This window comes from Simochromis diagramma, unplaced genomic scaffold, assembly GCF_900408965.1.
Source record: "Simochromis diagramma unplaced genomic scaffold, fSimDia1.1 OVJJ01000361.1, whole genome shotgun sequence".
NCBI lineage: Eukaryota > Metazoa > Chordata > Actinopteri > Cichliformes > Cichlidae > Simochromis > Simochromis diagramma.
The window spans coordinates 4,666,688-4,694,600 of NW_024386860.1; the positions used below are offsets into that span (position 1 = coordinate 4,666,688).

The following is a 27,913-nucleotide window of genomic DNA, read 5'->3' on the forward strand; positions in this document are numbered from 1 at the left end:
TCTAAAACCCGTCTGCTCGTACTTGGTTGGTCCGCTAGCAGGAAGTCCTTCTCCGAGGCTGAAGCCGCCGAGTTGCCCTCAGTGCTCTCTGTCTATTTTATTCTCACCGAGGAGTGTGTGTTGCTCCACTGTGAGAGCAATGCAATGATAAAAGCCGCATATGCGGTACGCTACACACCTATCAGGCAGGAAAATAACCCAAGAAACAGCCTCATCCCGGTTCCCCTCACACCGCAGCCTTATCCACACCTCAAAGCGGAACCTGAAGGTAAGACATTTAATTGCCTTTACTCTAATCCAACTCGTAAATAGCCAGTGTAATATCCTCAACGTATCATTTTTTTTTAGTGGAGCTGGCTAACCTCGTATGCTTAGTCTAAATGCGGTGGCTTAACGCCTAAATGTGAAACAGCAGAGGGGCTGGGGGCATTTAATTTAGGGTTGGTCTTTGTGCTGAAAGAGCCTTTCATCGAAATGACCTGAAGTCTGGCCAAGAAAAGCAATTATTCGACCTTATTTTTAACATTCCGACCCATATTACCAAAATCTGTTGGTCCATTGTGATTTTTGTGTGATAGTAATAATGGTAATGATGGTGGTATTAATATTATTATTGTTATTAATAATAATGATGATAGGAAAAAATGCTGTTTTTGTGGCTGCCACATGCATGCCGTTCACAGTCATTTAAAGGCTGGGGCCCATATGGTTTTTCATGTCTTACGTTCAAGGTGTGGTTGTCTTCGTCAGGTTTTTTTTTTCCATTTGAGCTGAAGCTACGGTTTGAAAATGCAGGTTAGTTCACAGAGCTCCAGCTTCGCAGCTGGACTGCTCCTGCAGGCGCCGCACTGCAATTATTACAGCCTGTGGGTTTTTTTTTTTAATAATAATGTCACCTTTTCCTCAACGTGTCCGCTTTAAGTGCGCAGATGCCACGGTATCGTCCCCGATGCTGTGTGCCACTTGGCATCAAAGCTGAAGAAAAGGCGTTTCCAGCTCCCCCACCCGTCACGCGCAAGCACCCACACAGTAATTACACGCGCACACACATACAGAGAAAAGAGGACCCCCGCAGTGAATGACCTCAGTTCAAACTCACAAGGTATTGTCTAAGGGCTGCTGCTCAGTGTTCAGGGTGTTGCTATGGAGGAGAGCAGTCAAGGTTTGGCAACTCCAGCTGCTGCAGGACGAGTTTGCTGCTTTAGTCCACGATGTACTGCGACATCCTGGGATACGACCGCCTGTGCAAGGAGTTTGCTCCAAGTTAATCGGTGGCATCGATGAGGCTCAGCAGCATCGTGCACTACAGTTACAGAGCTGACAATGCAAAGACCTGACTGATGATAGGGCTGATTGAAGAATAGCCTGTGGAAACAGGTTACATCTCATGCATTTTCTCTTCGTAGAGACATAATTCATATGTCAGTTTGTTTTTTCTAAGCCCAAAACTAACAATACACTCTGACTGCTAATTAGTTTTACCCCAACCCCAATAGAGCACATTTCTTTGTGGCATTTAGAGGTATTAAATGCATATTAGTCAGCCACATGATTCACTGACATGACATGTTTGTACATTACTTCATCAATGCTGGCTGCAGTAAACCCATGTTTCTCTTCTCCTGGAAATAGTCTGTATATAGTCCCAGGCAAATAAAGTGTTTGTTGTTATATTTATTTAAAACTACATTACCCAGAAATATGAGAAAGTAGTAAGAAATAGACTTGGGGCTGAGTGGCACATGTGGGAAGTTTGAACTTAATAACAGTTGCACAGCTGTTTTATGTCACCCTGGGATCACATATTTTCCATACTGACTGTCTGGGTGGTGGCGACTCTTTTGTCAGCATGTTTACTCCACACCCACAGTTGTATTAAGGTTACAGGTATGGTAATCACAGGGCTGGGGACAGACGGGCCAAAAAAAGTGAGATGAATAGCAAGAATCAAGCTCGATGACATACCTGTTAAAGCATGGAGGATAGGCCTAAAGCTAACACACTCACCCTATACGACGGCACAAAAGCCTGTCTGGTCAGACTTGACTTGTTCAAAGGTAATCCCTTGTGCTTGTTTCAGAGGAACGTGTGTTAGCTCATTCCTTCATAAAACTGAATTCTGTTAATTTCAATGACCTCACACAAAAAAAAAATCACCTGCATACTCACCATTTAGACCATCAGATGCCACAGATTTATATTAACATGACACTAATAGCTGAAGCTGGGATGCTAGAAAGATTAATCAAAAGGTTAATGTTATTTTAGGGAATCTAATTATCTGTTAACTAACAGATAATAAAACCATCTTGCTATCAGTGGTACAGTAAGTAGGTCCCAGGTTCAAACCCTGGCCCTTCTTGTCCAGTTAACAGGTTTTTCCTTTGCTTACAATGATTTTCTCTGGGAAATCCAGCTTCTCCCATTATCAAAAAACCTGCTTGGTTAATGCTTCCTGTCTCAACCCAGATTAAGATTCTCTTTTGCAAGAAGGTCTTAATCTCAAGAGTTTCGCTTCCTGGTTCAATAGAAGATATGGAAAGTCTTAAAACACCTCTTGGTCTTTATTTGGGTAGATTAAAAAAAACATTATCTAAACCAACTTAAATATCAGTATCATGAGGACAAAAATGAAATGTGTGCATAGAATCACCAGGCAAATCTGCAAAAAAGTATAATTTTTTTTTTAGCTGTTATAACAAATTTGCTTTACACATGAAACATCTGCAGTTTAAGACCAGGAGGAGACTGAAACCCAGTCCTGAGGGATACAAGCTCCTGCATTCCCAGTTCTATTCCCAGGCCTAGATAAATGGGAGGGTTGTATCAGGAAGGATATCCAGCATAACATCTGTGCTAAATCAAAAAGCCTGGATAACCATCTGCTGTGGTGACCCCTTGGCATTAGGGGAGCCACCTAAAGCACCTATACCTTACTCCACTCCGAGCATCTCTGCTGTTGCCATAGATTTCAGTTCAGCATACTCTGAGCGCATTTTTGACATTTCAGGTTTTTTTCTAGATTAATTTTTTTGTTCTGTTAAAAGTCAGAAAGTATCATAATGTAATAATTTATAATAATGTACATTATCACATCAGCAGCTCACAATATCAACTCAAAATGTCTTCACTTTACTTTCAGAGATTCAAAGAGATTAAAATAGCATCAAATATTCATTTTTGTTTTACTGATTGTTTCTCATTAAGTGATGAATAAAATAAATAAAGCAGTGGTAACAGCTGCCACACCTGCAACCGGGCTTTTCTGGTTGGCTTTATTGCCCCTCCTAGTATATTTCTTAGTTGTCTGAGTAGCTGAATCATTATGTTGTAGTACTGCAGTGATCCTGGCTATAGTTTGCCTTCATGTGTTAGATTAGCTGCCACTTTTAGACTGTCACCTCGTCTTCCACAGGACCCCAGCCCCTAAGGCGAATCAGCATTTTGGCACCACTGTGTCCAAGCCCTCAGTGAGAGGGCCTCTACAGTTTTATCTCTGCTGAGTCCAGTGGGCTCTAGTGCTTCATCTATTTCAAGTTAACAATAGATCCAGTCCATTTTGATCTCCTCTTCTTACTGCTTTCCCACCCTTTTCCCTTCCCATCCTTCCCCCTCTTCACTGTCATGTCAGTTTACTCAGTGGATTGATGTATCTCGCTGTTCCTCCACCCCTCCAGCTCTCCACCCAGCCATCTCTCTGTCTTTCTTTCATTCCTGTCTTCTCCTTGATTTGCTGTGTCTTTCAATTAGGCCATCGCTGGCCAAAACTCGGCTGGATATGGCTTGCGTGCTACTATTGCTCTTCCTATATATGTGGGTGCGTGGTTGGTTGCACATCAAGTGTGAGATGTCTTGGCACAGAATCACATTAGTATCACAGTACGACAGTCCTTTATATCCTCTGCAGAGCTCCAGTTTGTAGGCCTGTGGCAAGAAGTGGCTCAACAGGGAATGACTTTTTGTTGCGCCCTTTTTTTCATGTCTAATTCTCTCCTTACCTAGTGCCAGAAGTACCATGTCCAGGCCAACGGGGGGCGGTGCCAACGATGTCACCCGCTTCCTGTCATCGGGCACAGCGCCAGGGTCTCCCAACTCCAACAACTCTATGTTCTCTGCTGCCAGCCAGGCTGACTGGGCAGCTAAGAGGCTGGTGTGGGTGCCCTCAGAGAAACAAGGCTTCGAGGTGAGCTGCCATGACATGCGGTGCACGAGCACAAACATTTCACTTGCAGGATGTTAACACAATAGACAAGTTTCACTTGTTTTCTCATTCCTTCCTTCCACTGTCTGAGTTTGTTAATCCCCTAGTGAATTATTGGCCCTGAGTGTGTGCCCTGAGTTAAAGGTGTGTCAGACAGGTCAGGCACAGACATGGGCTGTGTGTGTGTGTGTGTGTGTGTGTGTGTGTGTGTGTGTGTGTGTCACATTTTTTATGTTTGAGGAGGTTTTTGTTACTATAGCAGTGCTCTATTTTTTCGTCTTGTTGGATTATTTACTTTTGATTTGTGATGGTGACTTACATATGTAACTATGTAAGGTCTAAGTCATCAGCAGCGATTACCTCTACCTCTATTACCTCTAAGCATGCACGTCAGCTTGATAAGACCTCAGAGGGTTAAGTGTAGTTAGTTTCACAGGCAGTCTTACAATTTTATATTTTTGATTACGTTATTTGCTTTTGTCATTTAAATTGTTTTACTTCCACTTAGTTTCCAGTTGTGATTTGCTCATTTTAGTTTGGCCTTTAGTCTTTAAAAATATTTAGTTTCATTTTCTTTACAATTTAAATGTGGGTGTATCCGTCATGGACAAGTTTTCACAAGCTCAAAAAAGATATTACAGTAAAAAGAAAAAAAACTTGATGTCATTTAGACATTCCAGTAAAAAGAACAAACAAAAGCGTCACCATGCTTGTTGTGCTGAAACATTTAACCACATTGATCCGTACTAAAACTAAGCACATGTCTCAGTTCAGAATTTATCTTTATTTCATTTATCTAAAATGTTTTTCACACCTTATTTGGTTAACTGTAACAGCCTTGATCATGAGGCCCTCATGTTATTTGTCTCACTTCACCTTGCTACTTGTCTAATGCTCATGACAAGTTTGCAGTGTGCATGTTGAAGGAAGTGACATAAGAATTTGAAGTTTTGTCTCACAGCCTCTCTCTGTCTCTGCTGGACTCGTTTCATAAAAAAGCTCTATGAATAGAACAATACGCTCCTTCAGCCTCCCAATGTTAAAGAGGCCTTTGCAGAGACACTGACTTCATTTTACAATCATGATCAAACACACACACACACACACACACACACACACACACACACACACACACACACACACACACACACACACACACACAGAAAGGCATGCACACTGTCATCTAGTTTCATATTCTTAGCTGGTAGTTCAGTGTGACTAACATTCACCCACATGAATGCAAACACGCACAAACACACACACATTTTGCGTGTTGTGCATATCAAGTAGTGGAGAGAATAAAATGCAGCAGAGCAGGGTCCTGCAACATGGTCAGAGCTTGAGATTAGTACTTCCTGTCCAACAAGCACGAGATCAGCAGCGTGACAAAGGAGGTCGTCTCTGTCCTCATCTGTCACCGTCTATTCTCGTCATGCTGTCAAATGTAATGACACTCATGCTCCAAACCACACTTGGTCCCATTCTGACAAACATTTATTTTAAATATAGTTACAATGTTTGCTGTATTTTAAATGTGGGTAGGAGTTTTTTTTTTCTTCTGAGGTGTAGTAAATGTGTGCATTCATTTTGGCAGTTTTCTTTAGCAAACTTCAAGTTATGTGAATGAAGTTCGACCTGATGTGCAGGCTTTCTGTTCTCCTCTAAGCTGAATAGAACTATACAGCTTAATATGCTTGATACAGGAAACTGTTTAACAGTTCGTTTGTTTTTTAAGTCAAAGATACATTTATTATAAGTGTCATCTGTTTGGAAAGCTGTTCTGAGTGATTTTGAGTCTGCCAAGTAGCATCTTCATAGCATCGTTGTGATCCAACAAACAGTCTGCCCAAAAATCCATTTATTAAACAAGTGTCATTTTGTTCTCAGTTACGAGGTGAAAACTCCTCAATGTTTTTCTATTAAATCCAGTCTGCCAGCATCCGAGAGGAGCGCGGCGATGAGGTGGAGGTGGAGCTGACAGACAGCCAGCGGCGGGTGACCTTGTCCAGGGAGGAGGTGCAGCGTATGAACCCTCCGCGCTTCAGCAAAGTGGAGGACATGGCCGACCTCACCTGCCTCAATGAAGCGTCGGTGCTGCACAACCTGAGAGAGAGATACTACTCTGGCCTGATCTATGTGAGTGCACCAACCACAGCTCACACTGTACACACACATGCATGAGCAAGAGGAAGCAGTCGCTGGACACGTGAAGTCCTGGATGTTGTGTACATGTGAAGTGCGGTGGGATCTCTTGTGTAAGCTGATATGCATCGGTAAGAGATGCATTTCAGCTTGTGTGGAGTCAGTTTACGAAGTTGTTGTGTGGGTGTGGGGCAGCTATGGGGGCATCTCCAGTTTCTGCTGGAAAAAAAGGGGGGGGGGGGGGTGCAGAAGTAAGATGTCAGTGAAGTGGCATTTAAAGTGAAATAACATAAAGAAAATTGACTCGATTAAATGCAGAGCTTCCTGTTAATGATGTGTAAATAATGGAGGATGCTAAATAAGAGGTGGAAAGTCAGGAACGCAGAGAGATTGTTGGAATAGCTTTGAAGGGTGTATCATACTATTGGATAAGATAGGTGTGGGGGGCTTTCATGACTTTCATTTATGCAGCAATCATCATGGGAGCTTTATTGGTGTTGACACACTGTGTGTCATCACTGACTGTGTTTACAAGAGGTGCAATTTTTCTTTGAATTTTTAAAATCAATCCTTCTGTGCACAATCCTGTGCATTTATATGTAACCCGGGATGCTCTATACAATCTTGGCAGCACTGTTGCCTCCCTTCTGTGCTTTCTGCTAAAGCAACAGTTTAATGAGATCGTGATACTGCAGATTTTACACAGGCCGCCCACAGAACATGTAATTTTTGTCAGTCTACTGCAGTCTGGCCTAAATTACTTGTATTAAGTGTGTCAGAGGTCAGAAAAGTTGCAGATTTTGAAAAACAGTCATTAAACTCACTATCTTCTTCATAAAGTTGTATTTTTGAATTATAGAGTATAAAGAATAGGACTATGAGAGGGTAAGACAGTTATATTCTGCTGGGATTGACATCCCCCACGTAAAATTAGGTCAGTGTGAATCTCTCTCTCCTGTGTGTGTTTTCTTCTAGACATATTCAGGGCTTTTCTGTGTGGTTGTGAACCCATACAAGAACCTGCCAATCTACACAGAATCCATTGTGGAAATGTACCGAGGCAAGAAACGCCACGAGATGCCCCCTCACATCTACGCCATATCAGAGGCTGCTTATCGCAGCATGCTGCAAGGTACTTAGCACTCTCTGTGACCTCTAACCCTTAGTTAACTCTGACCCTGTACATGTTCCGTGATCTTTGATCACTAAGCCACATTGTGAATACTGTTTCAAGGTGTGGTATATTCCTGGCTTTTATCAAAAGCCTGAAAAGTTAAAACAAATATACGGGATGGTATTTTTACAACTGAGATTTCCAAGAGTGGCACTCCTTTTAACGAACAGTCAATCCAGTGATATAACTGTGTATTCGTTGTGGTTAACCGCATAACTTTACATGTAATAGCAATTACTGACAGATACTTTTCATGCCCTCCCCGCCTTTCATGTAGAGTTTATTAAATGAGACAGAAAGGGTCGGTTGAGCAATGTCTCTGCCTTTGAGTGACTACCTGAGATAACAGAACAGGGCAGATGAGACTCTTTAGTCGAAATTACTACCTCACACCTCTTTAAGGGTAGGTGTGTTACCGAGGTGATTCAACCTGTATGACCAGTATGAATTCCTCCAGGCTGAGCGCGTGGGAATCTTAAAAGCAAATGCAAGCAATGTTGCAAACAGTGTCCACCCATTGACTACCAGTGTTGAGTGGTTTGGCAGCCTGGAGAGACCAGTTCAGCTGGTGACCAGCGCTGCTTTACAGCTCTTATTGAAAAGAAGTGACTTACATGCAGAGAAAAAGGGCTCAAATACACAGAATATTTATTTATTTGGCTGCATGGATTTCCACAGCACTTCATGCCCAGTTTGTGGGGGTGGAGGTTTAATATAACATGAGCCAGCTAATGCCTTAGAAAGCCTCTTCACTCCCATGGAGCAATCTACAGTGTGTTATTTCAAGGAATCATATGTCATTTATGTAATTCATTTTTATTCATTTTAGCCAAACCTGTTGTTGAACGGTTGGCGTTTTATGTCACCCCCATGACCTTGTGACGTGTTTTCTCTCCCACAGACAGAGAAGATCAGTCAATCCTCTGCACGTGAGTAGCCTGCAGCAAGACACCAGTGTGTCTCTGTGTACATGCTTTGTCATTTGGGAGGAGAATTTTTCTAGTGTTTGCTGGAGTCCTTCTGCATTTGTATATTTAGTGTGCATTTGCTTTAATTAGTATGTATTGAGGCCTGCATGCACTCATGTGTTTATATTTGTAGCTAAATGTGGTGCAAATCAAAACACTCTGGTCCTTTTATATAGATCAGAAGAGGAAAATGTGATAATTTCAGATTTTATCTGGGATTTTATATTTTTTCCAAGAAAAAAACAAAAATCTCAGCTGAGTAAATTTGCATCTTAGTAATTCTTCCATGTAGCTACGTACACAGTTTCTATAATTGAGAGAAAAATAACACAGAAAATCAACTAAGACTTCAGTACCATATTGTGAATATAGCCAGCCTCCTGTCTGTGTGCACCCTACCTGCTTGCTTGCCTCTGATCCTACCATCCTGCTCTTCTTCCTGCCAGACTCTTCCTGTCATTGTCAAGGCTCCCAAATCAGGCTCATCTCGAGTCTGTCTCAAAGTGTGTGTGTGGAACAATTCGGCTGATTCTTTCAGATCTTTTACAGCTGCTATTTTTGTTCCTTTCTCCTCCATTATTTTCCAAAAGCAACAACACTAGCATAGCCTATATCCTTCACACCTGCCTTCTGTTTAGACCTGTGGTCTTTGAATGCACTGCATGGGCTCTAATGTTTATTATTGTGACGAGTGTGCGTTTGGCCACTTGTTCATGTGGATTCTCTCTGTGTAAAAATTATATATACCAATTCATGATTGAGACCATATGTTGAAGACCGAACATATAGGCCAACAGGGGAATTAGCTGTGTTCCTTACATAGTTTTGTGTTTGTGTTTCAGAGGAGAGTCCGGAGCTGGGAAAACGGAGAACACTAAGAAAGTCATCCAGTATCTGGCTCATGTTGCCTCCTCCCATAAAGGTGGCACTCTGGGTAGAAAAAAGGAAGCTGTGCAGGTATGTTACAGCAGAGGTGCAACAGAACAGAAGAAGAGCAGCTTGGAGAACACATCATATATAGAAAGGCTTTATAGAAACTTGGGAATAAAACAGGAGGGGAATGACAGGAAGGATAGAATGGGTGAAGAAATAACTAAGGATTGATGTGAGAAACCAATAACTGCAGTCTGCACTCTAAATACTGTACAGTTTAAATGAACCCAGTTACAACTATTTCAGGTTGACATTGCTGTTTATGTATTAGGCAGTCTTCGACCACTAAATCACCAATCTAGGAAGAGTATTGCATGTTTTAAGCGTGAAATAATGCCCAGCTGGTGTATATGTAAAGAAAGACTGACGCTACTCTTGATGTCTTACAGTTAACTTTCGGTCTAAAAACAGGGGCTGTTAGTGTAGAAAGACTAAAAACAAAGTGGAAACAGCTTGAAAAGATTGTCTTACTTTCTGTGACTCGTGTACTGCAGTGTTTTAAGTGATTATTAGAGGGAGGCTGTGGAGCTTAGCTGTAAATTAAACTGTTGTGTTTATATTGAGTGTTACTCTCCAAAATGCATTGTGTGTCTAACAATCATGTCGAGTCAGCTTCCTTCCTTATAAAACCATATGTTAGCTCCTGCATTGTTGACATCCAACTTCATGAGCTAGCACTCTTCTTCTTCTCCTTCTTCTTCTTCTTCTTTTCTTTTTTTTCTTTCTTTATCTTCTTCTTCCCTGTTAATTGATATTATAAGACATACCAGGTTTTCTGTAGGTGCAGTTAAATTTATTGTATCTTAGCTCGGAGTGGGCTTCTTCTTTGAATCATTCTGAGCATTATTTCTTACCTTCCTTCCTGCACTGGTTTTTCCTTCATTTTCTTTCGTCTGCACTGTCCTTCTCTCTTGCCTGCATGTTCAGATGGACGGCTCTAGGTCCTTAACAAGAGGCAGCACTATAGTGAACAGGGTGAGTTAACTCTGTCTTGCTGCCCTGTCCTTACTTTTGCTTTTCTCCTGCCCTGATTTCTGCCTAATGAACTCCAACTAACTCAAAGCAGAGTAACCTTAAACCATTGAACTGTCACTGCTGATATTGTTGCTCATTAACAGTGAAGCCCTAGACAGTATATTCGATTTAGACTGTTTCTGTTCTTTTGTTTGTTGTTATGATTGTTGTCTTATTTGTCTTTTTATTGTTTGTTTGTTTATCCAATCCACATGTTTGTCCATCCACCCAATCTCCTCCCCCTTAAAACTTCATTTTTTTCCACACACAATTGACCAGAGTATGCAATATGTGAGTATGAAATATTTAGAAAACTTGGGTTTTTATTTATGGGGAGTCCTTCTTTAAAAGTGAAACTCTTCCTGTAGAATATTTACAGGACCTGATATGATTGTCTTGCTTCATAGTGAGAATCATATCTTCCTTCTTTCTGACTTTCATCTGAATAACCCGTGGTCTTGTGGGTCTTTAGTTCTGGTAGTTAGTTCAGTCTCTACTGTTATACTCAGCGGGCAGGTGGTTGCAAAGTGTTTCTGCTGTAGATGTGGTTTTAATAACACAAACCGAACATGATGCAATTGAATGATGTGGGAGCGGGTGTGTTGTTGCAGCTGTTTGTGTGTACAGCGTTTGAAGTGTACATACTCAACTATATGGCTTTGTTAATGTGTGCAGTGCACACATTGTTTGCTCTGTGTTTTGTCGCTATCAAAGGGCTGGCCTCTTGCTCTCTCTGTGTGCGTCTGCCTTTTGTGTTGACTGACTGCCATTCTTTGATAGTTTTTGCCATAAAACCATCTCCTGTAACTACCTCCTTTGATGCTCATCGCTGGCTGCTGCTGCATCGTCAGCTGCTGCATCGGCAGTGCGACAACTGCAATAATGCATTGCAGCGAGCTTGAATCAGCCAATATGTAGCTTCACATCTCGCTGTGTAACAGTGCTTCTCAACCAAGTCGATAGTAGCCCTTTATTGATTTTAAAAATCAATAAAAAGTTTTCAAAAAGGAAGTTATTAAACATATGAAAAGCAAATGTGCAACATAATTGATCCCCTTATCACGGATTGCTAATGAGAGACAAGTATTTAAATTATGTTGAGAATCATTTGTTCTTGTGACGGGGAATGGGGAGTGTGTTGGATGCTATATTGGGCCCTAAAATGCATCAGTATGTGTCACTGCTCTTCAAGACTGAGTCATGTATTTTTTTGTATTTTACATAACAGATCGTTAGTTCCTCTCAGCAGAGCAGTGTTAACGTGTGCATTTTAGTCCAGAGGCCACCATAGAAGTCTTTCTGTGAAGCTGTCATGTCTGTAGTTTTGTCTGATCAGACGTCTCCTCTGTTTCACAGGGTGAGCTGGAGAGACAGCTGCTGCAGGCCAACCCTATACTGGAGGCCTTCGGCAACGCAAAGACTGTCAAGAACGATAACTCCTCTAGATTTGTAAGAGTTGACTAGATTCATTAATCGGATAGATAAAGTTCTGCCGTCAGTATAAAAAGAAATGAACTGAAACATGAGCCACCTCTCCTGCTTTTTCAGGGTAAATTCATTCGTATCAATTTTGACGTGGCGGGATACATTGTTGGTGCCAACATTGAAACCTGTATCTTTCTGCTTTGTGAAACTGCACTTCCTCCTGCCTTTACAGCAAAGGGGAATGAGAAGGCAGACGGTCTTTCTGAATTTTTACTTGAATGCTTGCCTGTCCGTGTTCATTTGGAAAAGCATTTAAGGGTTTACCTGTGTACCGTACTAGAAACAACTTTAAAATGGTTGCACATATCCATAACTATATAAATTCAGACCTCCTTGAAAAGTCTCGGGCCACCCGTCAGGCCAAGGATGAGAGGACTTTCCACATCTTTTACCAGTTTTTATGTGGAGCGTCAGAGGAAACTCGAGGTGAATACAAGTGTCATTATAAAACATATATGCTATTTTTGCAAAACCGACTAGTAAACTGTGTCTAAAACTTGCTGTATTTTATGTCTCTAGCGGACTTGCTCTTAGGAACTGCTGATCAGTATCGCTTTCTCAGTGGAGGCTCGATACCTGTTCCTGGTCAGAGCGATTCAGAGAATTTCACCCAGACTATGGACTCCATGGCTATTATGGGCTTCAACCCCGAGGAGTCGATGTGTAAGAGAACAGAGGCGGGGAAAAAAATTGGGTATTTTGTGTCTTCAATCCTTGCTATGAATCACCTTCCTCCTCCCTGTCTTACTTCTCTGCAGCCATGCTGAAGGTGATCTCTGCTGTGCTCCAGTTCGGGAATATATCCTTCATGAAGGAGAAGAACCATGACCAGGCGTCCATGCCTGATAACACAGCTGCTCAGAAACTCTGCCATCTGCTGGGCATCAATGTGCTGGAGTTCACTCGGGCCATCCTCACCCCAAGGATCAAAGTAGGCCGAGAGTATGTGCAGAAAGCCCAGACTAAAGAACAAGTAAGATCTTATATGCAAAAAAGGCACACATGCTCATACATAAACAAACATTTGTCCCTGTGGAGTGTGACTATACATACATTTTCTCCTAGGCTGACTTTGCTGTGGAGGCCCTGGCAAAGGCAACATACGAGCGTCTGTTCAGATGGCTGGTCCACAGGATCAACAGAGCTCTGGATCGCAGACAGAGACAGGGAGCCTCCTTCATAGGCATCCTTGATATCGCTGGATTTGAGATCTTCCAGGTGTGTTCATGTGATGATGCAGTATAGTGAGAAGTTTAACCCAATCTAGCACAGAGGATGACTTTGTTCTCAAAATATAATAAATTGTCTGTAATTAAGTGAAACATGTAACATTAAGGGATATTTCTAGCATTATATTTGTATTTTTTGTGGAGAATAAAACAGCATTACAGATGTGCAGTGGTGTGAATTATATACAGTTTTATGTCTTTACAAATCCAACAATGTACCTGTACTTTTTCAGTGTACATAACGTGAATTTTTCTATCTTTGTTTGCTTTTCTAAACCGATCCTATGCAGCTCAACTCCTTTGAGCAGCTGTGCATCAACTACACCAACGAGAAGCTGCAGCAGCTCTTCAACCACACCATGTTCATCCTGGAGCAGGAGGAGTACCAGCGAGAGGGCATCGAGTGGAACTTTATTGACTTTGGCCTGGACTTACAGCCCTGCATCGACCTCATCGAGAGACCAGTACATGCATACTAAAACACATTTTTACTTTTCATGAGATGAGACTAGATGCTGATAACTGATATGTGCTTTCCATACAGATGGGACAACGGATTGTTTATTTATAGTTAAATAAAGTGCAGATTGTGAACGAGCCCACTGATTAACTAATACAAGCAAACAGCATCAAATAATTCTTTAATATTTTGTCATTTTGAATGAGGAAATCCACATTTTGCTAATAATTTCCCCTCTGTTCATGTCAGGCCAACGCACCTGGTGTTCTGGCCCTTCTTGATGAAGAGTGCTGGTTCCCTCGGGCCACAGATCGCTCATTTGTGGAGAAGCTGTCTGCTGAGCAAGGCAGCCATCCAAAATTCTTCAAATCAAAGCAGCCACGTGGGGAAGCTGACTTCTCCATTATTCACTACGCTGGAAAGGTATCCCTTGACTTTTGTTTTTCTTTAATCTATCCTTTCAAATTTAGGCAACCCACGTTTTGACTTTCAGTGATGATCTGTCTCAGCTTTGATTTCTACCATGTGACTTCTCCTTCCACAGGTGGACTACAAGGCAAATGATTGGTTAGTGAAGAACATGGATCCCCTGAACGACAATGTGGCGTCTCTTCTCCACCAGTCGTCTGATCATTTTGTCTCAGAGCTTTGGAAAGAGGGTGAGACTTTCTGTTTCACACACTTTCTAAATGCTGCCTTTACAGATTTTGTATTGAAAAATTCAGCATTTTTTGCAACTGTGCCAGTTATAAATATTTAAGGTATTCTGGTGCAAAAATGTATTAACGTTACTACATTTCTCTCCTCTCTTACATGCTGTTTCTTTCTCGCTTTCTTCTGTTCTGTCTCCTTCTTGTCTTCTCCTCTTTTGCCTGCTCTTTATCCCTTTTGGGCTCCTTTCCTTTCCTATGATCTTGCTCCCTGTGGTCTCCTGATGCTTCCCGATCAGACATTCAAACTCTTCCTCGTGTGTACTTCTTTGACTCCTATGCCACACTGCAGACTAATGGCGCAGACAGTAGGTTTTTGTACCTCCTTACAATCCTCCCTCCGGCCACTGTTGTTTGCTGGCTGCCCAGTTTTTGTTGTCTTTATTGCTTTTTCTGCCATTTCCCCTCTTTTTAGTTGATATTTTTGTGGTAGTGTTGTGTTGTATCATGTTGTCTCTGTGCTGTTGTGTTGCTCTCTAATTTCTCTTTCACCACGTTTTTGGCCTTCAGTAAAAGTGCCGTAACTCTGTGGTGACACATTTCTTCACTGATAGTAATTCTCGTAGTGATTCTTGTCTGTAGAAGTTTCACTTCATTTGTCACAAAAGCCACATTCAGGATCACCTTAGAGTGTCTGCCTGTAACTAGAAGAGCTCTATTGAATTCAATTCAATAATTTAAAATGAGTAATTGGTTGGCCCGGACACATTTACAGTCATGTTAATTAACATGCATGGTCTCTAAACAAAAAAAATGAAAGCGTACTTGCGTCCAGAAATGTGATCCTGAATCAGCTTTAGAGACGCAACATGTTGCTTTAGAGTATTGACATGTAAATAGCGTAGCATGGTTTAACCAGTGTAGACCTCTAGCTTTAGTCATCAGTGATCAGTGTGTTTTTTTAGTTTAGATCACATCTGATGAACTGGAGCATATTGATCTGAGTGGTGACACTGGCCTCTCTGTTCTTTCTACTTTTTACTCCTGTGTATGAAATTAGCTTCATACACTTAACAAAATAAACCATCAGTCTTTTCAGGCAGATCTGCAGCTTTGCCTGTGCAGACATGTCCAAAGTTGACAGGTTGAGCTTGAAAAACATTACCTGTGAAACTCATACACTGTATTAAGTGTGTGTGTGTGTGTGTGTGTGTGTGTGTGTGTGTGTGTGTGTGTGTGTGTGTGTGTGTGTGTACTGGCTATGGAAATAGATGCTATGGTTCTAGTTTTAAAAACTAATGATGGCCGAAATCCATCTCATATATTATTTCTGTCCAGAGCTTGATGGGAGATATGAAACCAGGTGTTGTTGCTATTGTGTAATAGCATTAACCTGTTCACTCACTCATGAAATGCCAAATCATGCTTTTTTATTTATTTATTTTTAACTTCAGCTAATTGATCATTTCTGCCAAAAGTGAGACCCTGTGCTCTGTTTCCTTCTAGTGGACAGGATTGTGGGTCTGGACCAGGTGTCATCAGGAGAGAGCAGCGCGCCGGTCACATTCGGAGCAGCAGGACTGAAGACGAAGAAAGGAATGTTTAGGACTGTTGGGCAGCTTTACAAGGAGTCTCTTACCAAGCTGATGGCCACACTGAGGAACACCAACCCTAACTTCCTCCGCTGCATTATCCCCAACCACGAGAAGAGGGTGAGGCAGGCAGTCAGGATGAACTAGTGAGAAGAGATAATAGCCTTCTTTCTGCTGACTCTTTACCCGTTTACTTTTCTTCAGGCCGGTAAGCTTTCCCCTCACCTGGTTTTAGACCAGCTGAGATGTAATGGTGTTTTGGAGGGCATCCGTATATGCAGACAAGGATTCCCTAACCGCATCCCGTTCCAGGAGTTCAGACAGAGGTGCGTATTTGTGATGGTCTTTTTGATTCGTGAAGTGTGAACTACACGCTCACACTTCATGCCACTTTAAGAATCTTTTATGGCACCTGCCAGTAGACCTTTCTGCTCATCGTATCATTCACTCAATCGCACATTTATCATTTGTCTTCCAGATATGAGATCCTAACCCCTAATGCCATTCCTCGCACCTTCATGGATGGCAAACAGGCATCAGAACTCATGGTACGTAACTTTCAAGCAGCTAAAACTTCACAGCATTACATACAGTTGTTCAGATAGAAGCTTGACCAACTCCCCTGCTGCTCTTCTAGATCAATGCTTTAGAGCTGGATAAAAACCTGTTCAGGGTGGGTCAGAGTAAAGTCTTCTTCAGAGCTGGAGTCCTAGCTCACCTGGAAGAAGAAAGAGACCTAAAGATAACTGATACCATCATACGCTTCCAGAGCGCTGCCAGAGGCTTTCTCTCACGCAAGTAAGACTAATTACTAATAGAGAACTATTATAGGCATCTCATTAGTTTTTAATGTCTTTTATATATAAATTCAATATAAAATATAAATGGAAGAATAAGATGAAATTCATGTTACTTTAGTTATTGGTCAGTTTAACAGCCTTTTTTGCTACCTGAGGTAAAAGAGATGGAGGATGATAAACATGTAGTACGGGTGAGGTTTCTCTGCAGCGCTAGTATCTGTGCAGTTGGCAGTTTTGTATTTCACTCTTAAAGGAGCATTAATATTTAACAATTTGTCAGCCCCTATCAGTGACTCAGGTGTTGCAACAGTTTTGAAAGGTATTTGGCAAAGCCTGAATTACATAATTCATTATGGTTATATGTTTACACTGGTGACTAAATGGAAAAAAGTCTATTCATTGTTATACGTCATTTGATTAATCTGGTGTCAGGTACATTTCTGTCATACATTTAAGACACAAAATAAGTTTCAGTTGTTTTACATAATCTATTGTTTAAAGATTTATTAAAGAATAACAAGACTTAATTTTTAGTCTAAAAGTTTCCATGTCCCGAAAAAGTCTCCCCAATAATGACGTTTATTAATAAACTTCACGATGTTAGTGATATCCTAAAACAGCAAAGTAAATATGTGGAAGGTGTGTTGGAGAACAGGGGAAAACATAGTTATATGGACCAAAACTCATTACCAATAATTGAAAGTTGTTTGTTAACCCTGTCAAACACCTGCTGATATTACTCAATATTGCAGCACCTTTTCAGGTGAATACAGTACGTGTTAATACCTCTAATTCTAGAGGTACACTGTGCAATATTAAATAAAAATGTGATTCTCATTGATGCATTTTGTTTGTTTTATTGCTTTCAGAGCCTTTTTGAAGAAGCAACAGCAGCTTAGTGCTCTGAGGGTGATGCAGAGGAACTGTGCTGCTTACCTCAAACTCAGGAACTGGCAGTGGTGGCGACTATTTACTAAGGTGCTGTGCAAACTTCTCAACATAGACATGAAATGCAACCCACATTAAACATAATATACAACTAAAGGCAAGGCAGTGTGAGAGTAGAAAACCTTGTAACGTTGGGAATATTCTTTATATTTACCCCTTTCACCTCACCCAAACAGGTGAAGCCCTTGCTGCAGGTGACACGACAGGATGAGGAGATCCAAACCCGGGAAGCAGCGCTACAAAAAGCCAAAGAACAACTCACCCGAGCGGAGCAGGACTACACAGAGCTGGACAGGAAGCACGTTCAGGTAAACAAACCTCATCCTCATTGTGCTTCCTATCCACCACAGTTCTGTCTTTGCCTGTCTTACTGTCAGTCGGGGCCTCACTCATCACCACTCCTCCGTTTCTGTCACATTGTAGCTGATAGAGGAAAAGGCAGTGCTGGCTGACCAGCTGCAGGCAGAGGCAGAGCTGTTTGCAGAGGCGGAGGAGATGAGGGCCAGGTTAGCCAGTCGGAAACAGGAGCTGGAGGAAGTTCTGGGCGAGCTGGAGACTCGACTGGAGGAAGAGGAGGAGAGGGGTGTGCAACTGGCCAATGAGAAGAAGAAAATGCAGCAGAATATACAGGTTATAAAGTTGCTGTCTTTTTATGTCAAAACTTTGTAAGAATGATTGTAAATTGACATTAAAACAAGCTTGCCTTGACATTGCTTTCTCTGGTTTTGTCAGGACCTAGAGGAGCAGTTAGAGGAGGAGGAAAGCGCCAGACAACGCCTCCTGCTGGAGAAGGTTACCCTGGAGACCAAAGTAAAGAGTCTGGAGACAGACCTGGTCACTGCAGTAGAGCAAAGAGACCGACTCGGCAAGGTGAGCGTCACATTAAATTTTGTCAAGCAATGAAAAAAATTATTTTTCTTTTCTTTTTAAAAAGGTTGTTTCACAACCCTAATAGCAAACCCAAGCATTACAGCAATACAATTACAGTTGCACACTTACATTTTTCTTCATTATGTTGGCTTCATTTTCTAAATAAATTGAAGAAAGAAGAAATAATAACTTGAAGAAAATAAAACACGATGAGACTGGGATTACAATGAGGTAAAATAGGTCAGGAAGGGTTGCTACTTGAAAGCAATTATTCCTGCACAGTTACTAATAAAAAAATGTTTCACGCATCATCGTTTCTCTCTGAGCAGGAAAAGAAACAGCTGGAGGAGCGTCTGAATGAGGTCACCGACCAGCTCACTGAAGAAGAGGAAAAGACAAAAAGTTTGAACAAGCTCAAGAACAAACAGGAAGCTGTCATCGCTGACTTGGAGGGTAACTATGCTAAACGAATTTTGACCTTCACACAAATTTGTTTCCACACAAGTAATCACACTAAGGTTGACATTTATGTATTCAAGAAGCAGGTGTCCCAGCAGGAATGGACGCTGTAGTCCCGTCACATGCCCATAGATAGATAGACAGATAGACAGACAGACAGACAGACAGAGATCATATGTCGCTGCATGAAGCTTTAAAATCAAGAGCTCCATTTGTACTTAGATCGAAAACAACATCCGGAAGACTTATTTGAAAGTAAATATGTCCAGAGCTTTTACACCTGCAAGAATCTTTCAGGCAGGTAAAAAAAATTCCTGTTTGATCTCAAACATTTGACGAATTAGTCCACTCGTCTGTCAAGAGCTGCAGTTACACTTGTCAGGTCTGCTGAAGGTGCAGCCTGCTTCCCAGTTACAGGAATGCAACACCGTCCCAGATGGTAGTGCGGAGGGGTTTTTGTATTTATTAGTGCTGTACAGTGTAACTGATGTGGAACAATCAGAAAGTAATGATTTATTTCTGTCACTCACTGGTTTGTTTTGACAAACATACCTCCCTCTGTTCAGGCACCTTATAGATGCACTATCCTTTTCTCTCTTAAGCCCAAATTCAGCTACTTGACAGTAAAATAACTCCAACAGAATGGTTTAAATCACAGTCTGAAGTTTAACTGTCTAATCCAGAATTCTATAAAAATATCTGAACATTTAACAAAATAGTCAAAACTCTGATTTTTGTGCACCCTTACTGAATGGAGGAGTCTATGTTTTTTGCAGTGTCAGGGTTTCTGCAGTCAAAGCAAGGAGCATGACTCAAACTTAGGGTGAACAAGGCAGCCAGGAACTGTTTTAAGGTAGTTTACTGTTGGAGAACAGATATAAGTACAGGTACTAATGAAGAAAGTGGAAACAAGTTGAGGTAGGTGTGGCATGACAGGAGTTTAGTGACATCTGGTGGGTGGATGGGGAAATGCAGGCTTATTTACAACTGTAATAACTTTACTGTTCAAATTCTGTGATTTGTAACTTACTCCATTGCTATTTGCAGAGCGCCTAAAGCGTGAAGAGCAGGGTCGCTTAGAACAGGAGAAGTTTAAGAGGAGGATGGAGAGTGAAGCTATGGAGGCCCAGGAGCAGCTGTCAGACCTGGGAATGCTGTCCTCTGAGCTGAGAGGCAGTCTGGCTCAAAAGGAAAAAGAAATCACCTCCCTGCAGGGCCGGTGAGACACAGAAAAGTATCAGAGACGCAGTAACTAAAATATAAGCCTGTAATGGATTTTTGAAGTTTTTTTGTGACTCTCTCAGGTTGGAGGAAGAAGGTGCACGCCGTGCTGAAGCTCAGAGGTCTCTAAGGGAGGCCTTGTCCCAAGTGTCAGAGCTGAAGGAGGAAGTAGAGAATGAACGAGGGATGCGGGAAAGAGCAGAGAAACAACGGCGAGACCTGAGTGAGGAGCTGGAGGCTTTGAGAACTGAGCTAGAGGACACTCTGGACAGCACAGCTGCACAACAGGAGCTCAGGTAGATGATGAGGACAAAACAAAGTTTACATTTAGTGTTTTTGTTATCAGACCAGAACTCACGCTTCTTATAACTCCACAGGTCTCGACGGGAAGCAGAGTTAAGTGAGCTCCAACGATGTGTTGAAGAGGAGACTCGCCGGCACGAGACCCAGCTTTCAGAAGTCAGAGTCAAACACAGCGCTGCCTTAGACAGCCTGCAGGAGCAGCTGGACAACAGCAAGAGAGTACGAGAAACACAGAAAAATTCAAATGCACATGCATGGAGACATGCACAGTCCCTCATTGTGTCTCACCCATGCTCTGCTTCAGGCACGACAGTCCCTTGATAAAGCCAAGGCAGCGCTGGAGGAGGAGAGGCAGAATTTGACCTCTGAGCTCAAAAGCCTCCAAGCGAGTCGCTCAGAGAGCGAGAGGGGTCGTAAGAGGGCGGATAACCAGCTACAGGAACTGAGCGCCCGTCTGACTCAGGCTGACAGAGAGAGGGAGGACAGGGAGGAGCGAATCCACAAGCTGCAGGTACAAATGAATAGGTACCAGTTTACTGGTTTGTGGTTTTAAGGTGTGTCAGTAAAGAAGTATTCTGTTTCTGTTCTGTTGAATGAATTTAACCTAAATGTGTTTCTTTTAGTGTGAGATTGAGTCCCTCTCCGGCAATCTGTCCTCCTCTGACTCCAAGTCTCTTCGGCTCGCTAAAGAAATGAGCAGCCTGGAGAGCCAGCTGCATGATGCAAGGGTAACAAATGCACACAGACACCAAGGCTGCATTTGATTTGGACATTAGCCTTTGACTGTTACAGACTCCTCATGTTTAAAAAAGAAAAAGTAACTATTTCTTTAAAGTCCAGAAGAAAATCCTCTGACTGTAGGAAATTAAAAGAATTTGATCCACTGATGACTCAAAAACAACCTCATATGCACCATTGCTCTTCTCTTTTAGGAACTGCTACAGGACGAAAGTCGCCAGAAGATGGCCCTTGCCTCAAGGGTGCGAGCACTGGAGGAGGAGAAGAATGGACTGATGGAACGACTGGAGGAGGAGGAGGAAAGAGGCAAAGAGCTGAGCCGACAGATCCAAACTCACAGCCAGCAGGTAAGTCTGAGGGCCGCAGTGACTTTATTTACCTCTTAAACTGCTGCTTTAGAAAGATATCAGTTAACATTTTTCATAAAATCACAGAAGTGCTTTCCTTCAGACAGTCAGTATTAAATGTAAAGTTCTCTGTCTATATCTATGACTTACGTATGCACCCTGTGTCTGTTTTACTTCTACAGCTGACAGAGCTACGTAAGCAGTCAGAGGAGGTGAACAGTGCCGTGGAAGCTGGCGATGAGATACGCAGGAAGCTCCAGAGAGAGCTCGACAGTGCCATTCAAAGAGAGCGACAGAAGGAGGAGGAAAAAGAAAGAGTGGAGAGGCAGAGGGAGCGACTGAGGGAGGAAATAGAGGACATGACCATTGCCCTGCAGAGAGAGAGGCAGAACTGCACGGCCCTGGAAAAAAGGCAAAAGAAATTTGACCAGGTTAGAAACATACCACTGCTTCTCACATACGCACAAAGGCTGCAAATGTCTTTATGCACAGTAACATTACCTCCTTGACCCCCCCAGTGCCTGGCAGAGGAGAAGGCGGTGAGTGCTCGGCTTGCAGAAGAGAGGGACAGAGCAGAAGCAGACAGCAGAGAGAAGGAAACAAGATGTCTAGCACTGTCCCGAGCCCTGCAGGTAAATTATTTGATAGACGGCACATAAATGTTTTTCATACATCTGTGTTTGTGATGGTAAATCGTCTGTCTTTCTGTGCGTAGGAGGCTCAGGACCAAAAAGAAGAGCTAGAGAGAGCCAACAAGCAGCTCCGTCTGGAAATGGAGCAGCTGGTGAACCAGCAGGACGATGTGGGCAAAAATGTAAGACTGTACACCTTGGGACTCTTTTTTTATTATTTCTGTCTCAGTCCTCTGTGAGTCACCATTTCTTAAATGCTTGTGCGTCAGGTCCATGAGCTGGAGCGCACACGGAGGACCTTGGAAACAGAAGCCCAGAACCTGCGCATTCAGACGCAGGAGCTGGAGGAGGAGCTGTCAGAGGCAGAGAACTCAAGACTGAGGCTGGAGGTCACCCTGCAGGCGCTTAAGGCTCAGTTTGAAAGGGAGATCAGCAGCAACGAGGAAAAGGGAGAGGAGAAGAGAAGGGCCCTGAGCAAACAGGTAGGATGGAGAATGACAAAGGAAAGTGCTGGTGCTTCTGGTATGTACTTTTTGTCCAAGTTAATCAGATTGTTTATGTTCTTCTTTTGATCCCAGGCGAGGGAGTTAGAGATCCAGCTGGAGGAGGAGAGGAGTCAGCGGTCTCAGTCTGTGTCATCCAAGAAGCAGCTGGAAGCAGAACTGCAGGAAGCTGAGGCCCAGGTGGAGACAGCCAACCGTGGCAAAGAGGAGGCGATGAAGCAGCTTCGAAGGCTGCAGGTAAAACAGGGTACCCACACCTATTTAAAAAGTCAGTTTCCTGTAAATGTCAGTGTACTTAATTTAAAAATATCCTTATCAGGGTCAAATGAAGGAGGTTCTGCGCGAGCTAGATGAGGCAAAGGTGACTCGAGATGACGTCATCTCCCAATCAAAAGACAGTGAAAAGAAAATCCAAACACTGGAAGCAGAGGTCCTGCATCTTACAGAGGTATGTATGTCTATGTCTGTGCAAAAAAAACCCATCCAATATAAATATTAAGATATCTTGCATTTATTTTTAACCAATCTTTTCTGTCTGCATGAACGTCTTTGTGCAGGAGCTGGCTGTATCAGAGAGGCAGAAGCGACAGGCCCAGCAGGAGAGAGACGAGATAGCAGACGAGATGGTCAGCAGCAGTTCTGGAAAGTGAGTTTAACTTTACCTCTGATGCATTTTGTTGATTTGAGGGGGGTTTTGTGCACCTGTGGTGTTGTTACTGAGATTGCCTTTGACCAGGAATGTGCTGAGCGAAGAGAAGCGGAGGTTGGACGCACGAGTCAATCAGCTGGAAGAAGAGCTGGAAGAAGAGCAGACTAACAGTGAACTGTTGACAGAGAGACTACGGAAGACAGCCCTACAGGTATGTTCACTCTACAAGTGTCTCGGTCACACACTTTGAAGCACACACTCATCACAGCTACATTTCAACTGCAGGTGGAGACTCTGACTGTGCAGCTGCAGGGAGAGAGGACTCTGGCCCAGAAAGCAGAGGCGGCTCGAGAGCAGCTGGAGAAGCAGAACAAGGAGCTGAAGGCCCGGCTGGGGGAGATGGAGGGGGCAGTAAGGGGCAAACATAGGATGAGTGTCGCCGCCCTGGAGGCAAAAATTGAGACGATGGAGGAGCAGCTGGAACAAGAGAGACAGTACGAGAAACAGACACATGCATCATGCATCATGCATCACATGCAAATCTTCCAGTTTACAAAGCTGTAACCTGCTAAAAAGAATTCAGGCATTAAATTGTTTTATAACACAAACTGTACATAAAAATAGACAAGGACTCTTTGGAATCACCCATTGGTTTGCAGCTACCATTTGAAGTCCACAATTTAGTATTTTGTCCTTTACTTTATTTTTTTAATTTTTGTTTGGACTAGAGGTAGTTGTCAGCTAATGCTAGCCCCCACTAGCTAACAAGGAGCGTCTATAATTTATATTGAACTGGATTCTAACTTTGGTTGGTGAAAAATCTACTTACAAGAAAACAGACTTACTGGAGACACTGAACAGTCATCTCTTTATGGGCTCTTTTAGAAAAACCAAATGCTGAAAGAAGCTTTGTATTAAATCATGAATAGGTTCAGGCCTTAGTTTAATTTTTCAGTGGTGTAGGCCGCTTTTTGTTTCATACATAAAACTAAGGGTTTCTTTATCAGTTTAAAGTAAATTTAAGTAAATAAAGTGGCCTATGATAATAGGTTACATTTACAACATTTATTAACAAAACGACACATGTGAACTGTGCCATGATTGTAAATACATGGCATGGGGCGTATGAGGGTTTTCAGTGTTATAGGCCAAGCAATTACTGCCGGACAGATTTAGAATCACTAAACATCCGAGGAAAAAAAAAGTCATCATTGATTGTAACAACCCTGTTTGTCCCTCAGGGAGCGAGCAATTGCCAACAAACTGATGCGGAAGACGGAAAAGAAACTGAAGGAGGTGATGATGCAGGCAGAAGATGAGAGGAGGCATGCAGACCAGTACAGAGAGCAGGTGAGAAAATTAAGATTACCCTGACTGCACCGTGCAGGTCAGTCACATTTATCTAAGTATGCTCAGAATAGCATTGTCAACAACAGGGCATTAAATAATCATTTAATGGGTATCAGGTCAGCTAAGCTTGCTGCTTTAATTGTGTCCGAGGGCAGTGTGTTGAAAAATCATCCTAAAATGAGTGATTTATCCGGCTCAGTCCAGACTAATCCTAATCCTGCATTGGCATCTGTGTGTTCATCGTGAAGTTAGAACATGTTCCACCACGAAATATAAATCCCTCAGTCACAGCAGAGACACTGACTCTCCTCCCAAAGCATCATCTGCAATAATCTGCCAGGTTTAATCTGACTCCTGATCCCCATCGGTCCTCCTGTCCTCACACTAATCTCTCCATTTAAATATCTGTCCCTGCTCCTTCTTCTTGGTCTCTCTTTTCCTGCAATCTCTTGTCAACTCGACCTCTCTGCTGCGCTCTGTCCTTTCCCTCCTCTTCCTCCTCCCTGCTCTTCTCCTGCAGCTGGATAAGTCGATGGTCCGACTGAAGCAGCTGAAAAGGCAGCTGGAGGAGGTGGAGGAGGAAAACTCTCGCTCCAGTGCCCAGAAGAGGAAGCTGCAGAGGGAGCTGGAGGAACTCACTGACAGCAGCCAGACCATGAACCGCGAGATATCCTCCCTCCGCAACCAGCTCAGGTAAGTGTGTGTGTTTGAGTGTGTTGGTTCATGTATTTATCTGAGGCTTCATTTACTGTTGATTTTGTTAACACCCCATTAATTTCTCATCGTTTTTTTTTTGCTTTGCTCTTTTGTTGCGTCCATTTTTGTCCACGTAACACTGACACATTACCCATCTGTCTGCGACACTCAGCTTCCCCGAATGGAGACCAGATATGTAGGTCATTGTTTTTATTATTATTATTATTTCTTGTTCTCATTTGTTTGTTGTCTTGTGTGTTTGTCTTTGTGTTTGTGTATGAAAAGCCTGCAGCTTTCCATATACAAACACAAAGTTGAGTAGTTTGCTTATATTTTTGTCTCTAGCATATTTACACAGTTCTCTGTTTAGGGGGAAAAAATAGCTTTCTTGGTGAAATTTGGATGGAAAGTTTGAATAGTCTTAGTCATTTTTTTAAAAGAGTGGAAACAGTTAACCTGAAACTATTAAACGTTAACTCTGAGCCCTGTTTTTTGGAATTTCATAAACTAAACAGTTAAGTAACTGAATAATAATAAAAACACATTTTTTAACTCCCGCTTCCTTTTTGTCCAGACGTGCTGCGCTGCCTCTGTCGATGCGTGGACGCAGAGCATTGGTTGATGACCTTTCATTAGAGAACTCCGATTCAGAAGAGCCTCCTGCCTCACCCACCCCCTCCTCTGGGGTCCCAGGGACCCCGACTCCGTCCTCAGAACACAGCCTGGACCCTCCGCCGCCCTACAGTGTCAACAACGCAGAGTGACACGCACACATCTGCTTAGCTACACAAACAACGCACACACACACACAAGCATCAGCCTCAGAGCCTCGACTGCTCGCGGTGATGCAGAGGCAGGCACACAGCACATAGCTACACTAGTTTTAAATTAAATGCCATGTAGGATAAATATCAGGCAGTTAGTTGTAAAGCATCCTCCCTGATATAGCGATGCTCTTTAAGATTTTGCCTCATTTTTTTCTCAACAAGTACAGAAAATGTGTTTTAAAAAAAAGAAATTTTACAAAGCGTCAACTGGAATTGATTTTATTTTATAAAACAACAAAGACTTGAAGTTTCTACATACCACCTCTGTAATGCACTTCTCATAAACTAAACTACATCTGCTCACTAAGCAGTAAAAACTTTTACATTTGGATTTATTTACAAATATTTGATGTAGATTGAATACACAGATCAGGGCTGCTGGAAGATGACAATCTGTATTCATGTTACACGAGCAGTCAAGTACACACATGGAGCAGAGAATTCGCCTTCGATATGAGTGTGAGTTAACTTTTTAAACTTGGAAGAATTTGGCAAAAAGAAAGAAAATTGTCATCTAAACACAGTGCTGCACATTTTCTAAGTTGGCCTAACAGATAATAATAAGAAACCGGGATGCATTACATCGTTTTCATATCACCTGTCACAATTACAGTGACACAAAGAGCTGAAAGCAGCCGACATGCAGACAGACTCGCTGCTTTAGACGATAAACTCTTTTCTATAGATTAGAAACAGTACGTTGTTAGACCACGCAGTAGATAGTATTAGATAGTTTCTTTATCTTAAAGTCTTAACATATTGCATCAGAAATTTTGAATTTGTATAATTTATATCAAATACCAACTTAAGTTATTGATCACTGCTTGTTTTCTGTCTTGTGTGTGTGTGGGGGGGGGGGCATGTTAGTCTGAAAATTCCTCTTCATGCTGGCTCTGATGTCAGGCTGAACCGGGTTACTTTAAAGGACAGCTAAGACTTGTTTCTGTCAGCATCTCAGCATCGGGTTGCAGATGTGAATTTGCATGGAAGACCTCTCTGGTTAACATTATTGCTGGTTTTAAAAAGAAAAAGGAAAAGGGGAAAGAAGAAGAAGTACACGTTTATGGATTCTCTTCAATGGCAACATAACTGGAAATGACTTGTGGAGGACTGTATTCATTCATATTTTTATCCAAAGCAGAACAAATGGTCAGAATGGGTCTTATTTTCTTGTTTTAGAACGATAAAGGCGTTACATTTTATTTTGTCAAGCATCTTGTACACTGTAAGGTTGATTTTACTGGTTTACTGTGTAAATTATTAATCAAACAAAGCTTTTCTGTTTAACCAAACGGTGGGCGTACGGATGAGAAAAGGGACTTAAATTTGTAGTTACCGTAGAGTAGCTGTAGAATAGAGTAGATGACGGGAGTAGAGGCTGGTTGGGTTTTCTAACATGTCTTGAGTAGAATAAACTCTGCCTCTGCTCGCGGGTCCTGTGTAGAAGATTAGAATATAACTGAGCGTTAGGCTCAAAGCATTTTCATGGACTAGTAGTGTTAGATTTAAAAAAAAAAAAAAAAGACAGTGGAAACAATGAGGAGTGAACTTTTATGGAGTAAATGGCAAATAGAAAAAGAAGTTGCTTTTCTTTTTTTTTACCCTGTCAACTCAAGATGACATTATCTTACACCTGCTCTGATAACCCTGCTGTGAAGCCCACTTTTAAAGTTTTTTCTTCAGACCGTCTCCATTGTCATATCTTCTATTTTTAAAAGATGG

General features: G+C 42.2%; 1 protein-coding gene across 7 annotated transcripts; it reads left to right on the plus strand.

Annotated features, from left to right (window-relative positions):
• On the plus strand, positions 1-27,873 carry myh14 (myosin, heavy chain 14, non-muscle). Of its 7 annotated transcripts, XM_040029882.1 has the most exons (46): positions 3-268; positions 4,003-4,183; positions 6,131-6,337; positions 7,319-7,475; positions 8,419-8,446; positions 9,328-9,442; positions 10,346-10,393; positions 10,712-10,723; positions 11,789-11,881; positions 11,981-12,044; positions 12,245-12,343; positions 12,437-12,580; positions 12,676-12,890; positions 12,983-13,135; positions 13,437-13,610; positions 13,856-14,029; positions 14,151-14,265; positions 14,556-14,624; positions 15,763-15,968; positions 16,053-16,174; positions 16,327-16,396; positions 16,486-16,646; positions 17,518-17,626; positions 17,773-17,904; positions 18,020-18,226; positions 18,329-18,466; positions 18,796-18,919; positions 19,973-20,144; positions 20,230-20,442; positions 20,524-20,668; positions 20,754-20,960; positions 21,073-21,177; positions 21,382-21,534; positions 21,717-21,965; positions 22,053-22,166; positions 22,250-22,348; positions 22,436-22,648; positions 22,745-22,906; positions 22,989-23,117; positions 23,227-23,315; positions 23,406-23,529; positions 23,604-23,812; positions 24,560-24,668; positions 25,189-25,361; positions 25,537-25,560; positions 25,939-27,873. In XM_040029882.1, exons 2-46 carry the CDS (start codon positions 4,016-4,018, stop codon positions 26,126-26,128), a joined length of 6,183 nt encoding a protein of 2,060 aa, XP_039885816.1. In that variant the 5' UTR covers positions 3-268; positions 4,003-4,015; the 3' UTR covers positions 26,129-27,873. The 7 variants fall into 7 exon arrangements, with proteins under 7 accessions (XP_039885818.1, XP_039885816.1, XP_039885817.1 ...); XM_040029884.1 differs by lacking the exon at positions 25,537-25,560 and having other exon boundaries at positions 1-268; XM_040029883.1 differs by lacking the exon at positions 10,712-10,723.
• The last annotated feature ends 40 nt before the right edge of the window (positions 27,874-27,913 follow it).

Coding starts and splice junctions, on each gene's coding strand:
- myh14 (XM_040029882.1), top strand. CDS start 4,016: ATGTCCAGGCCAACGGGGGGCGGTGCCAACGATGTCACCCGCTTCCTG. Junction 12,891..12,982: donor AAGCCCAGACTAAAGAACAA/GTAAGATCTTAT, acceptor ATTTTCTCCTAG/GCTGACTTTGCTGTGGAGGC. Junction 20,961..21,072: donor AGCGAATCCACAAGCTGCAG/GTACAAATGAAT, acceptor TGTTTCTTTTAG/TGTGAGATTGAGTCCCTCTC.